The sequence below is a fragment of the Paraphaeosphaeria sporulosa genome (assembly GCF_001642045.1).
Source record: "Paraphaeosphaeria sporulosa strain AP3s5-JAC2a unplaced genomic scaffold CC84scaffold_3, whole genome shotgun sequence".
NCBI classification, from domain to species: Eukaryota; Fungi; Ascomycota; class Dothideomycetes; order Pleosporales; family Didymosphaeriaceae; genus Paraphaeosphaeria; species Paraphaeosphaeria sporulosa.
In genome coordinates, this window is record NW_017253362.1 from 443558 (window position 1) to 456082 (window position 12525).

At 52.3% G+C, this 12525-nt stretch overlaps 6 protein-coding genes across 6 annotated transcripts; 3 read left to right on the top strand and 3 right to left on the bottom strand.

Moving 5' to 3' along the window:
- Positions 1 to 1917: 1917 nt before the first annotated feature.
- CC84DRAFT_1203464 (uncharacterized protein) lies at positions 1918 to 3048 on the top strand (the record flags this gene model as incomplete). Its single annotated transcript, XM_018181830.1, has 3 exons — positions 1918 to 1956; positions 2002 to 2205; positions 2297 to 3048. 3 exons carry the CDS (start codon positions 1918 to 1920, stop codon positions 2777 to 2779), a joined length of 726 nt encoding a protein of 241 aa, XP_018038310.1. The 3' UTR covers positions 2780 to 3048.
- Positions 3049 to 3482: 434 nt separating this feature from the next.
- CC84DRAFT_1203465 (uncharacterized protein) lies at positions 3483 to 5135 on the top strand (the record flags this gene model as incomplete). Its single annotated transcript, XM_018181831.1, has 2 exons — positions 3483 to 3991; positions 4322 to 5135. The coding sequence occupies 2 exons, from the start codon at positions 3483 to 3485 to the stop codon at positions 5133 to 5135; spliced, it is 1323 nt and encodes a 440-aa protein (XP_018038311.1).
- A 165-nt stretch (positions 5136 to 5300) lies between these two features.
- On the bottom strand, positions 5301 to 6423 carry CC84DRAFT_1161990 (alpha/beta hydrolase fold domain-containing protein). Its single transcript, XM_018177879.1, has one exon. The coding sequence runs from the start codon at positions 6328 to 6330 to the stop codon at positions 5425 to 5427; it is 906 nt and encodes a 301-aa protein (XP_018038312.1). The 5' UTR covers positions 6331 to 6423; the 3' UTR covers positions 5301 to 5424.
- Positions 6424 to 7920: 1497 nt separating this feature from the next.
- Positions 7921 to 8636, bottom strand: CC84DRAFT_1214505 (uncharacterized protein; the record flags this gene model as incomplete). Its single annotated transcript, XM_018182633.1, has 2 exons — positions 7921 to 8217; positions 8271 to 8636. The coding sequence occupies 2 exons, from the start codon at positions 8634 to 8636 to the stop codon at positions 7921 to 7923; spliced, it is 663 nt and encodes a 220-aa protein (XP_018038313.1).
- A 547-nt stretch (positions 8637 to 9183) lies between these two features.
- On the top strand, positions 9184 to 9537 carry CC84DRAFT_1214506 (uncharacterized protein; the record flags this gene model as incomplete). Its single annotated transcript, XM_018182634.1, has 2 exons — positions 9184 to 9367; positions 9425 to 9537. 2 exons carry the CDS (start codon positions 9184 to 9186, stop codon positions 9535 to 9537), a joined length of 297 nt encoding a protein of 98 aa, XP_018038314.1.
- A 469-nt stretch (positions 9538 to 10006) lies between these two features.
- CC84DRAFT_1256905 (uncharacterized protein) lies at positions 10007 to 11319 on the bottom strand (the record flags this gene model as incomplete). The annotated part of the gene is made up of 5 exons (XM_018184678.1): positions 10007 to 10500; positions 10641 to 10918; positions 11006 to 11081; positions 11158 to 11247; positions 11313 to 11319. The coding sequence occupies 5 exons, from the start codon at positions 11317 to 11319 to the stop codon at positions 10007 to 10009; spliced, it is 945 nt and encodes a 314-aa protein (XP_018038315.1).
- Positions 11320 to 12525: the final 1206 nt, after the last annotated feature.

Here is a 12525-nt window from a genome sequence, read left to right on the forward strand (position 1 = left end):
GCGATCTGGAGACTCCACGCAGTTCTCTGTCTTTCTGATTATGAGAGACTAAAAGTCTCAATCATCAACAGCCATCGGGTGAGAGTGGGTGGACTACAAAAGAAAACCTAAGATCTTGATGGCTGTGTCTGAAGGGAAGACGGCGGACTAAAATACCTACCGGTAAAGCGCCATGCGCTTTCCCGCACCAAAACCTCTTCATACTTATGGAAAGCGTAGTGACATTGTCTCAACGTCCTTCCACAGAGCGTCGTACATATAAGACTCTTCTCGGCGCGGTCTGGAGACTCTGCACCCTTCTATGACCGGCAAGGGGTGTCTCAAAAGGATCTCTTGGCCGCGTTATGAGAACATTGAAGGTTGGGGTTATGACTCAAAGCATGACTTAAGGAGCAAATAGGGATCCCTGGAGGTGGAACGATAGATCGGCAATCGCCGCTTCGTTGTGTGTGTCCATCACTTCTCGCATACAGTTTTCTACGTTCATGACCATGGAGAGCGTGCCGGCGTCGTCGTAGCATCCGCCAACTAAACCTCGTCCATATAACGCATCTTCCTCTCGTTTTAGTGATCCTACACAGTTCCTTGAACTAGAGATGGGCTGTGGAAAAACCAGCAAGGTTCTTCATGGAGTGGCTGGGGGCGTGGATCAGAAACCACATTCAGTACAAGTGATGGGGAGTCTGGGTGAGACGTGAGAGACACAAATCACGAAGAAATTGTATCGATGAGAGTTTCTGGTCCTATGGCTCTAAAATGGCCCAACAGAAGCGCATATGGAGTGTGTGCAGGTTGCGGACCAAGAACCGAATATTTGCATCAAAATGAATGAAATCCGCCGCGATGGGAGACGCCTGGGGCTTTGGACCAAGGGGATCCTTGATATTTACTGATGCGGGTGTTCGGAAGAGGGACAAAAAGTCCTTGGATAAGGCATGATGGGTTCGTCTGTGTTTTGTCAGCCAGATCCCCTCACTTTGTGACTATGGAGGCCATGTGGTCTTAGGCTCTACACGATGACTGACCTTGGGATATCCAAGGCATGCTTGAACTCGTACACGGGGTGTGCCTGGGTTCGTGGACTAGAAGCCTCTGGAAAGAATTTCATGGCGTTGTATCTGGCGGAGGGAAAACAAAACTTCGACAGGGAGTGATATTTTTGGGCGTTGCCTGGCACACTAAAAAACTTTGCTATCGCGCTATGAGGACTGTGGAAAACTAATCCTCTGGCCTTATCGTGTCTGAAGAGGTACCAAAACTGATGTATGTGGTGCGGGCGGGGTGGAGTGGTGGAGTTATGACCTGAAGAAGAAAAATGAGGTATCCCATACCGTACCAGTGGAGTAATCGTGTGGTACAAAAGACCTCTGGGAGCGATTATGGGATGTACAAAAGGTGCGGCCGTTAAGGTGGTATCAATATGGGCCTTAAGCGCTCCGAAAACAAGGGTCTTGGCGTTCGATGGAATCCAGACCCGGCACTGGCGGGCTTTCATACACAACATTTTGCAAACCGAGGTCATGTGGGTCCGAGAGATCGCTGGAAAGGGCTTTGTGTCGCATACATGTTTGTGCGGAAGCTGCGGTGGTCTATCATATATACCGCTTCCTCACTTATCGTCCTTTCAATTTCTCTACTGTCCTTCGGCACCTCTTCAAGCAATGAAAACACAAGTCTATGGGGTCACTCCTAGCGATGATGGAGGCATGCCCAGTTTTCCTGAAAATGCAATGGCGACGTGTGTGATAAGTCTGAAAGAGAACAAGCCGTTAGCGCGTCAGTGTCAACGCACCCTCCAAACGAGGAAGTCGCGCCTGACTCACTCACCACTTCCACGTCCACCTCTTGCCCTAAAGAAAACCATATTTCATCTCAAACAGGGCGAGCATACTACTTGTAGCTACGGCTGTAGACAACATGCGTCTTGAGTTTTACGACATTCGACAGGCGCAGAAGGTATGTATTATGCGTAGGATATATGCGGTGCTAACGAAAGGATAGGAAGAGAACAACTTGCTGAACGACTTCGCGACAATGGCTGAGCAGATGAAGCTTCTCGTCGCCACTAGAGGCTCCGCCATGGAGGCATTGGCTGCCGCGCACCTTGAGGAGGTTAAGAAGTTGAAGCAACCGCATGCTGTTGAGTTGGACGCCATCAAGAAGCAACATAAAGCGGAGGTCACCAAGATGATAGGCGAACAAGATGTAAGTGTCTCCTACAGCTTTAGATTACGAGCACCAGTACAGTGTGTCACGTCAGCGGAGGGGACACGTCGATCGCTTGCACTCGTCTTAGTATTGTGGTTCGGCTAGAGAAATGCGAACTGAACGACGCAGGAAACTGCGCGTTTCCCACAATGCTGCTTTTGCTTCTTTGCCTGGGAACATGGTCGTCAAGATCAAGAACGTATTTGCTCAAGACCAAAAGCAGAAGGCAGAGCTGTATTGTGCGTTCCAGGGCCTCGAGATGCATCAGCAAGAGTTATTGCTGGAGATACAGTCTCGCGTGAGTCAGGAGAAGACCGTGCGGCTTACCTTACTCGACTGCCATGCCGATACATTGGCTGAAGCCCACAAGTTGCAGCTTGAGAACGCCCCGAAGTTCATTGAGTCTTGCGTTACAGTTCATGACCTGGCACAGAAGTACATACTAGAGGGCGAGAAACAAGCAGAAGCGAACGACAAGATATGGGAGGCTCTAAAGAGCCAGGACAACAAAACTTGTGCGGGTACATGGCGAATCTCTTCAAGAACGCTACTGCAAGGTGATCTCAGCTAGTTTTGACGATGGAAGAGTTGCTTGGTGACGAAGATAAAGCATAGCCAGTGAGAAGCGTGTTTCGTTCTGCCCCGCGATATCAACAGACCGTTCGGTGGCATCACTACAAATGTGGTTGACTGAGAGTAAGCCCTGTCGTAAAGCTCTTGCGATGGAGTGGAACTACCACAGAATGGCGCATGGCTTTCTGTGAGCTGGCGTTTTGTCGTCTCGCTGCACACTATTCCACGAGTCCAGCTAAGCCCCAACCTCCTTCTTGCCGAAGGACCACAGGTTCATGGAAGATTCTAGTTTCTGAATAGGAGAACAAGAAGCCCATAGTGTTTTGTATTATCACTTTAGAGCAACAGGAAGCCTCTGTCCTCAGGTCTGAGTTCGCCGAGAAGAATGATAGTCGTTAGCCCGCGCACCTTCGTTGATGTGAAAACGACCAGGCCAATCAGGCCAATCTGTCAATGTCCAAATTCTTCTCGCCTTCCATGGCGTAGTTTATATGTTTCATCCTGGCCCTATGAGCGGCGGATGTATGGTCGTCGGCGGGTTGCTGTCCCTGCTGTGCAACCCAATCTCTGACGAATCATGTCTTGCGTTCGACGTAAACAAACCGAGGTTCGGGTTTTTCGGTATATATACGAAGCATCTAGCAGTTTTGGTGTCAATCACCGACTCTATATCTCTGTAACAGGCAGTAGAATCTGTCAATATGCCACCGAAGGGGCGCGCATGCTACGGCAAGAGCGCTGGTCCAACGCAGCGCAAAGGGAGAAAATCGACTGAGCTCATCGCGAACCCAATGACAAGAGAAGAAGTAGAGGTATCGCAAATCTCTCCTGGTCAGTGCATACCGATCAAAGTCGTTTTTGCATGCCAACTAACTCTCCTGAAAGATGAACTCGGACCATCACCCCCAACGCGCGCCCCGAAGCCCATAAAGCGAATCTTACGTCCGCGTATCGCTCGCTATTCCGGAGCGAGCAAGAAATGTCCCCTATCGAAGAATTTGAGGGAAGGTATACTTGAAGCTCTGAGGTCAGACAAATACCCAACGTCAGAGGGTGAACACAAACGCGGAACGAGCGTCACAACCCTGGATTATACCTCTGAGGACGACCTGAACCTGGTAATGCCTGAAACCAATCCTAGATTAGTGGGAAACTCAGATGGCAAAGCCGCTGGAAGGGGAACATCGGGGGAACAGCGTCCCCGAGAACAGTAAGCTCTTAGGGACCCCAGCTGGATGCACGCCGGCCGTACAAGATATAGAGGACGGGTTCACGAGTTACAGTGGTGCATGCTGATCATGCTAGGGCTGCCATAGTGAATCCTTATGTTAGCTTAGCGAATCAAGGGTAGTTCTCTTTGTCTACCTGAATCCACTGTTCCGGGAATCGCTACTACTCGTGGTGTACCGTCCCAACAATCCATCCCAGACCACCCCAAACCACGTTTCCAAGGCCCGCCAGCTCACCATTGACAAAAATTCCATTTCAGTCTATGTATAAGATTTCTTCTTTTCTTTGCCTCCTGCTCATCTTTCATCAGATACACGGTAAACAACGCAGCACAAAACCACGCCTGTACCATCAGACCCAACTTCACGTCTAGGATGCATCTCACAATTGTTTTCGCCGTGGCCGCAACCTCAATCACCCATGTTGCCACCATGTCTGTCCCACGGCCGTGGATCCACGAAGATGCCCAGAGCTACATCCTTGAGCGCAAAAGCAGCGATGCCCATCCTAGCAGCATCGCCGCCGTTGCAAACGACCTCAAGTTGACCACGGGTGATGCCAAAAAGACAATTCACCTCATCCGCGACACCAAAATCTTCGAGATCCCAGAAGATAAGTGGCAGCAGCCCCCTCTCCTCGAGGGCAAAGGCAAGGGATTGCAAGGCCACGACGAGTACCTACCCCCAGGTCCAGCTCCCCACACCCAAGAAGAAATCGATGCCGCCGCCCATTATATGTCACCAGATGGTGCAATCGACCTCGACTCCAACCATGCTGACGCCAAAACAGAATGGCAGCTCTTCTATCGAAGCGCTGACTCTGCGGAGGGGGCAGACGGAAAGAGGCACCGCCTCCACTCGCACGAAAACTACTTAGAGGAGCTTGGCCGCAACTGCAGACTGCACAGCCATGACGAGTATCTGAAAGACTCGAAGTTGGATGCTGCAAAAAGCACCAAGTACACACCAGGTGGTACAAAAGAGGGCACGGGGGAGAAGGTTCAGCGACGCTGCGTTTGGAGCAAGAATTGCAAGGAGATCTGTGCACAGGGTGGGGTCGGGGGGTTGATCGGGTGCACATGGAACTGTGGAGGGGATGCGAATATGCCGACGTGTCCTGAGTAGGTGAATGTTGGGGCATAGGTGGCCGGTGGTTGATGGGGCGTATTGGCTAGGTGGATGCTTTGTGGGCTGTCCTTTGTCACCCGTCGCCACAGCCACTGTATTACAGGTCAACAACTATAGGGCGGTCTCAAGATCACCTTTTGAACTTAAAGAATGTTGGAAACTGCGTCAGCAGCCTGGCGCAGGACATCGCTATAGCTATACAGACAACTGATTTCATAAGCTCATGCCGCAATCATTATCGTCATGACTGGATGTGACACAAAATGGTGCCCACATCAACTACCCATTAGTCCAATAATCCAATTAGCTCCCTCAGTATCTCTTCCTGGTGATTGAACGCAACGCTCACGTGACCCTCGCCCTTCATCATATTCAGCTTCGCGCCAGGCAGAAGCTCCTTCGCTTTCATCGTCATCGTAGCAGGGCAGTTGATGTCCTCCGTCCCATGCCAGAGGGTCAAGGGTATTCCACCTTCGCCGGTCTTCAAATCTGTAAGTTCGAAGCCCCAGGCACTACCATTGAGTTTGTTCTCTACCGCCGTGCCTTGGCCGCCTTGTCGGAGTCCTTCTCTTGTGCCCTCGCAGAAACCTGGCCAATTCTTCTCATCCAACATCGCTCGCTTGTCGACCTCGGGCCTGCCGTCGATTGCTTTCGCCAGGGTTTCCTCGTAGACCTTTGGGTCTGGGTTGCGCGCAGCCTTGCCCACCACAATGTCGGTAACCATGCTGACGACGCCGTTCATCCATGGTCCAGCCAGCATCATCAGTCGCAGGCCCAACATCATCCCGGCGGTTCCAAGAGAGGTCGGGTATAATCCAGAGACGACTGCTGCGCCGGCAAGACGATCCTTCGGAATGCTCTTCACGCAAGCAAGCACGTAGGGTCCACCGCCGCTCCAGCCGACAACATAGAAAGTCCGGATCTTAAGGTGGTCCGCAAGGGCGATGACATCCTTCGGCCAGTGCAGGAACGTGCGGCCCCGCTGGAAGCTTGAATTGCCGAGTCCCGGGCGGTCAGGCGCGACAAGGCGTACACCCAGCTTCGCGGCAGCTGTGTGCCAGATTTTCGCTTCTTTCCGCGAGGAAGCGAAGGAATGAAAGTAGAAGACGCTGGTGTGGGGAACGGGTGAGCCGTATATCGCAAATGACAGGACGCGTCCATTCTCGAGCGTCAGGCTGTCGGACTCCCTCATCCTGGGAGGTTGCGCGCGCGTGGAAGCGCTGCAGCGCAGAAGAAGAGGTAGTGAGGGAGCATTTTGCAGGTGGGCGACAGTGTTAAAGAGGGGCCGTGGTGCGAGCGTTTGTTGACACAGCCCGCTTGGGAAGGAACGATGTGCAGCACTAAGGGCGTGCCTAGCTGTGAATGGCCAAGCGTGACAGGTGCGCAGTGCGTCAATTTCGACCTCGCTTGCTTGCAGTGCAACTGACCTCCTACTCTCAGCGAGTGATGCGCAAGTAAAGGCCTTTGTGCGGGGGCGAGACAAGATGATTCGCGTCGTTGTGCGCTGGGCGCGGTTATTCGTCGCTATTCGCCACCTGTCACACCGCATCTGACACTTCACTCGCATATCATTGTCACACACGGGCTGCCGAGACAGCGAATTCCCTTCTTCCCCCAGTCGCTCGGAGCTACACACCGAACGAGTATTTGCGAAATAGACATGAGATATAATTCTAATGAACCCTCTGACGATCTGGAGCTACGATGAGGCGGGTAGGCATCGACGAATTCGCGACCATTACGCGCACGTCCAGAACGCCCTATCATAATTTCTCATGATTACATAGCTTTTCAGACCAGTGTCACTTTCTTTCAACTTCTCCCATCGACTGAGCCAAGCCACTCTCCAGCATCAACTAGGCGTTCCGTCCACCGCCGGCTTCCATCTCCTCACCCGATGCGTCCTCTCCATGATCACCCGCCTTCTCTGCCTCACGCTCGTAGTTCTTGTCGCAGCAAGTCCACTTCAGCCTTTTACAGTTCGCTCTGCGCCTTCCGGTTGTCGATCTCAAGATTCTTGATCAGCACATACTGAAAGAAGCGGGTCTCGAGGCAGGTAGTCAGCTCGAGAAGCGACATGCGGATGTCGTATGCTTTGGCCGACATCTGCAAGAGATTCACAGCCATGTTGCTCTGTCTCTCGATCAATTAGCTCTCACAGGCGGGTAGCTTCACGGCCGCTTCGTCCTGATAATCCTCGCGTGTCAGCTCTTCCACTGGCTCTCGAGGGTCTTAGTCTTGACTTACCCTGAGTTGATCCAACAATTCCTCGGGATCAATGACATTAAATATGCTCCGGGGCTACTCTTTCGGGACCGGAGTGGCGTTGTTGGACGCAGTCGGATCGCTGGGAGATGCCGGATGGGCCACCATGTTCGCTTCCTGCGATAATCTGAGTTCAGAAGGTCTTCGTGGACCAATCGCGAGGTCTTACCAAGGGTAGCTGTGCCAGAGCAGTTTGGATGGAGTAAGTTGCACTGTCGGGCGTCATGTCGAGTGGGAAGGAACTGGAGAGCGCGGCTCCAAGAAAGAGAGTGGCCCGTTTGAACGCTATGCGCAATCAGTTGGACTATGATGTGCTCTTCACCTGTACCGCTGTAGGTGAGAGCAGTTTACTCTTTTTTTCCTACTCTATCAGTGAGATGTTACAGTACTGTCGAAAACTGGTATGCGATTGTACGAAATAATTTCCTTGGCCTGAGTGCAGAACATCAAGACCACCCAGATTCCTTTCCTCGTCCTTTTGAAGACCTCCTCTAGCCAAGCTACCGATGCTTCTCTCTCAATCAGCGTCTAGGCAGATGTACCCCTTCCCCGCCCTCAATGTCTCCAGCCTGGACCTCACAGGCGACAAGTCTATCAGCTTCTTCTCGCAGAATTGCTTCTTCTCCAACATCTCCCGCCTCATCGGCTCAGCATGCGAACTGAGCGCATCCATTATTTCCAGTAAAGCGAAGGCTGTCTCAATCGTATCGAGGTGCGAGACGATCATCTTCTCGGACGCCACTACGAGGTCGCGGTGGTCGCGGAGCAGCTGCTCGTGGCTGCGCAAGATCTGAGCTTTGCGATCGGCGTCGGCCTACTTGGTGTTATTTGGAGCGGTTTTGAGCATGACAAGAATTGCAGCCACACCTTCTCCATCTCTACCCGTATCTCCGTAGACGACATCGTCGCCGGGTCCTTTGGAACGGTCTGGAGCCACTCCGCGACGTTCTCGCGCGAGGGTTTGGCGGCTTCGGAAGCAGCCACCAGACTTGAAGCGCTGTCGTCAGTCTTGTGCTCGTGCTCGGTAACCTTCTGTGCGTCGGAGTCCTCTGTACTCATTGGGGGAGTGGGAAGATCCGGGACATCGTTTTCGGTACGAGAGAACAAGTTGGTGGAGCTGGTATGGCGAGGCTTCGGGTGCGCTTCCTTTGCGCCGAGTGACTTGAGGTCGGCGACGGACTTGCGGATGAAGTTGTTACGGAAGGCCTTCTTGAGAAGGTCTTTGTGCGCCATTTGTATTGAGAAGGCAAGTGCAGCCTTCGAAGTCGAGATAGATGAGTTGGACAGCCGTGCGCGTGTTTTTGAGTTGATGGGTGGTTTGCGAGTGTCTGGGTGACAAGCAAACGCGCGACAGATAGTCGACAGACCGGGCGACGAGTGAAGACTAACGGCTGCGAAAACTAACTTGTCAAGCCACCGTTAACAGCCAATTTAACTCATCAAAGGGTAGGACCGAACAAACTCGCAGTCGAAGACTTTGTAGATACAGTGCATCTCAGCGCTACCAACCCTGATCATGTCGAGCTTTCCAAGCACAGCCTCAGCATCCCGACCTCCGACGTCGCAAAGAAGATGGTTACCTGGGCCGCTTCCACGAACATGCTGAAAACCGCTCTCCTCTGCAATACCTCGAGCCCCGACCGCATGATCGCCCTCGCCGATTTCATCCTCAACGCTTCCAGCGAAGCTACCAGCCACCCCAGCGCATTCAATAATTAGTACAATGCCGCACCCAGAACACGAGCTGCCTACAAACGCTCACACATGACTAGACCTCTTCATGACCAACATCGAGTACGAGCGGACCGTCTCTATCAGAGACCTTGACGACGTGGACAAGGTTCGAGTTGAGTCAAGATACGCTCTCGCCGCTTATCTGCCTCTGATCTCCCGAAAGTCTCTTGAGAAGATCGCGATCAGCTTCTCTGAGTGGGTGAAGGAGAAGAGGATGAAGGAGGTACGGAGTGAGTGCTCCTCCATAAGATGAGCCCGAGATATCCCAGTACTGAACACGCCGGTAGGCATCGACGTCATCCACTCCCAAAGGACCACAGGCCCGGACTTCGCACCAAAGAAAGACCCCTCTACTATGACGGCAGAGAAGCGCTCTTGTTACATCCGGGAGATGGACTAGGACGGCCTGTTGGAGCTGCTTTCGAGGCTATCCCTGGTCAAGTACCAGAGGCATTGGCGCAGTTGTCGAAGAAAATACATAGGCGGTGAGGATGTACTGAGAGCCTCCACGGCTAGGGATACAAGAGAGCACGAGTCACCCCTCGAGTTATCAAGAGTTAGAGTTAGCAGACATGGAATGGAGGAATATGAATCTTGATTTGGCCTATCCTCAGGTAACACAGTGCACTAACATGAGCAAGATTGAGCACTGTGCAGCGGAAAGCTGAGATTTGTTTCGGCCTGTCCTGAGGTAAAACGAGGTACCCAAATAAACAACCTTAGCCAGTAGGAACAAACCATGCACCATTCATCCGTCATCGATTTCATCAAAGATATTCCCATTTGATAGCTCTGACCCAAAAGTTTTCATGCCACATCATACCACGATACCATGAAGCTGGCGTAGGCCACTTGCTTTTTCACCCAGCCTAGATGTAGTCATTGTCGAGATCGTAGTACTCGGAAGCTTGGGTATCCTCGCCGCTTGACTTCTCGCCATCGGCCTTGTCCATGTCCTTCTGACGACGAAGAACAGCCGCAACACCCTCAGAAGCTTGGACAGAGGCAGTGCGGGTGGACCTATTACGGCTGACGGGGATTGCACCACCGCCGGTGGCCTGCATGGCGTTGGCGAAGGTTGGCATGTCGTTGTGGAAGCCGTGGCTAGGGTGGGTGGGCGCGGTGAAAGGATCGTCCATGGCAAAGCCGTTAGTCATGCTGAGTCCATCCAGACCACGATGAACATTAGAGGTATCAAATCCCTGGAAGCCGCCGTTCATGCCGCCGTTCATTTCAGCCGAGGTGAAGCCCGCGAAGGGGTTCTGCTGGGAAGTATGGCGAAGCTCCGCAGCCTCGGCAGCGTCGCGTGCGAACGTGTCAACTGAATCCAAAGGGTCGGGCGGGAGATCGGAGAGCGAGTACTCTGAACAGAGATCAGTATTCTGCTTTCAAAGCCTCCACAGCAGTGGAACAGGATTTTGAATACTGCGTGTTACTCCAGGATAGGCGATACATGCGCAGGACATCCAAGCATCTGTCATGATACTATACCGTTGCACATACCGGACTTTATCTGGACAGCAGGGGATCTAGCATTCTGCGTGCCCACACGTCCGCCACGACCTCCACGCACGGCGCCACCACGGCCACGACCTCCGCTAAAACGCTGGATAGACTGCTTCTTGGTCGGGCTCTCGTTCTCGGTGGCCTGATCGTCCGCATCCGACTCGTCGCTGCTATCCTTGTTCTTGCGCTTCTTCGGCGTCGCATACTTGGAGACGGGAGCCTTGCGCCGGCCAGAGGCACCGCCAGGCGTAATGGATACCTTGATGCCGGCCTGCCTATACTCGCGGGTACGAAGTCAGCAGAGTAAAAAGAATTGGGTATATGTACAGCTCGGCTATGTATGAGACACAGCGACTCTGTACTGGGGAGCATCGTACTGGCGAAGCTTCACAAAGCGTTCAGTGATCGCGCGAGCCGTGGGCTTCGTGCCGCCGTCCGCTGTTGCAGGTTAGCCATCGCGCCGGAAAATAGGCCATGCGTTGACCCAGGATATTAATTGAGCGTAGGTACTCACGCCATGCTGCCACAATTTTGTTGGAATCGACTGAGATGCCATGCGTCTCGATGAGTTTGAGCAGCAGAAGACGGTCGTTCTCGGGAGTCCCTTGATGCGGGATCAGCCAACTATATGCAAGAATACGACCACAAAGTCTACCCTGGGGTACTTACAGGACATAGGCATCTTGAAGAGTGTTGGCGATATTGCGACAGTGGCGTTGGGCGATTGAAGTGCAAGATGTGTGAAGTAGAAGTAGCAGTCGTGCGATGGAAGGAGAGAAGAGGGAGAGTTGGAAAATTTGAGTGGAGAAGCGTTAGGAAGCTAGATGAGAAGCTATCAAACGAGAGTGAGCGTGGCGTCAAGGTAAAATAAAGGTTGACACGGTAACGCAGAAATCGCGGACACGCAAGGTGAAGCGACGAGGTGAGAGACGCCGCACCCAAAACGGGAAAAAAGGACGTACTTGGAGCGCTAATCGAGTCACACTCGCATGAAATGAGTACTCGGATAGCCTTGTAGTCGTAGTTTACTTGCATACTGTCGGCTTGTACTCAAGCCTATCGACATGGGAGCCCACTTGCTCTTTCCAACTTCAACTCGTGCTCTTCGCCTTTTCCTATCTACATGGCCACATCGATATCACCATACCTTTCTTGTGCAGCTCACAATGTATATTACATACAGGTTTTGGTTGGGATTCTCTCGACCGTGGCGATGATTTTCGTAGGTGGTGACAGGGACCAATGACGTTGCGCAACCCCCACGATCCTTCCGACTTCCAACGACAGCTCACATCTTCATCCTCTTCGGCGCCTATCCTGACCGAATTCTACCAAACCTAGCCTGGCCTTGTACGTTTTCACACGATAGTATGTACCCCGCGATGCATATTAATTAGAATGGTGGTTGTACCACATGTATTATGATGACTCTTCAACCCAGACCAGCAAATTGAGAAGGCCGCTGCCTGTTGCGCAGGACAACCGCCCCAGCAAGACAAGGTCTGGCAAACAAGTAATGAAAGTCATGATTAACGTAGTCGTGTTTCTGAGCGGACCGAAATCCGTAATTTCCCGCCAACGTTTAGTCACGTGATGCAAACGCAAATGCGAGTTTGGGTTTGGACCCCAATCCGTGCGACCACGAGTTTCGCACATCCCAAATCCACGTTTGAAACGAGGGTATGGCTTTGTGTTCAAAATCCGGGATGACGAACTCGTTACGGTTGTTAGATGTCTATGTTGGAGAGGAGTGAGCAAGACATCATTAGATTAATTTATATCGTTGATGTAGGGCTGTGATCATGGTTTCACCCACCCTTTGTCCTCATGCATAGGATGGAAGCGATGTCCTCGTCATCCATCTTTTCGACTTTCGGTCTTG

What these genes read in the sequence shown, in the direction of transcription:
- CC84DRAFT_1161990 (XM_018177879.1), bottom strand. Translation starts at nt 6,330, where the DNA reads ATGAGGGAGTCCGACAGCCTGACGCTCGAGAATGGACGCGTCCTGTCA.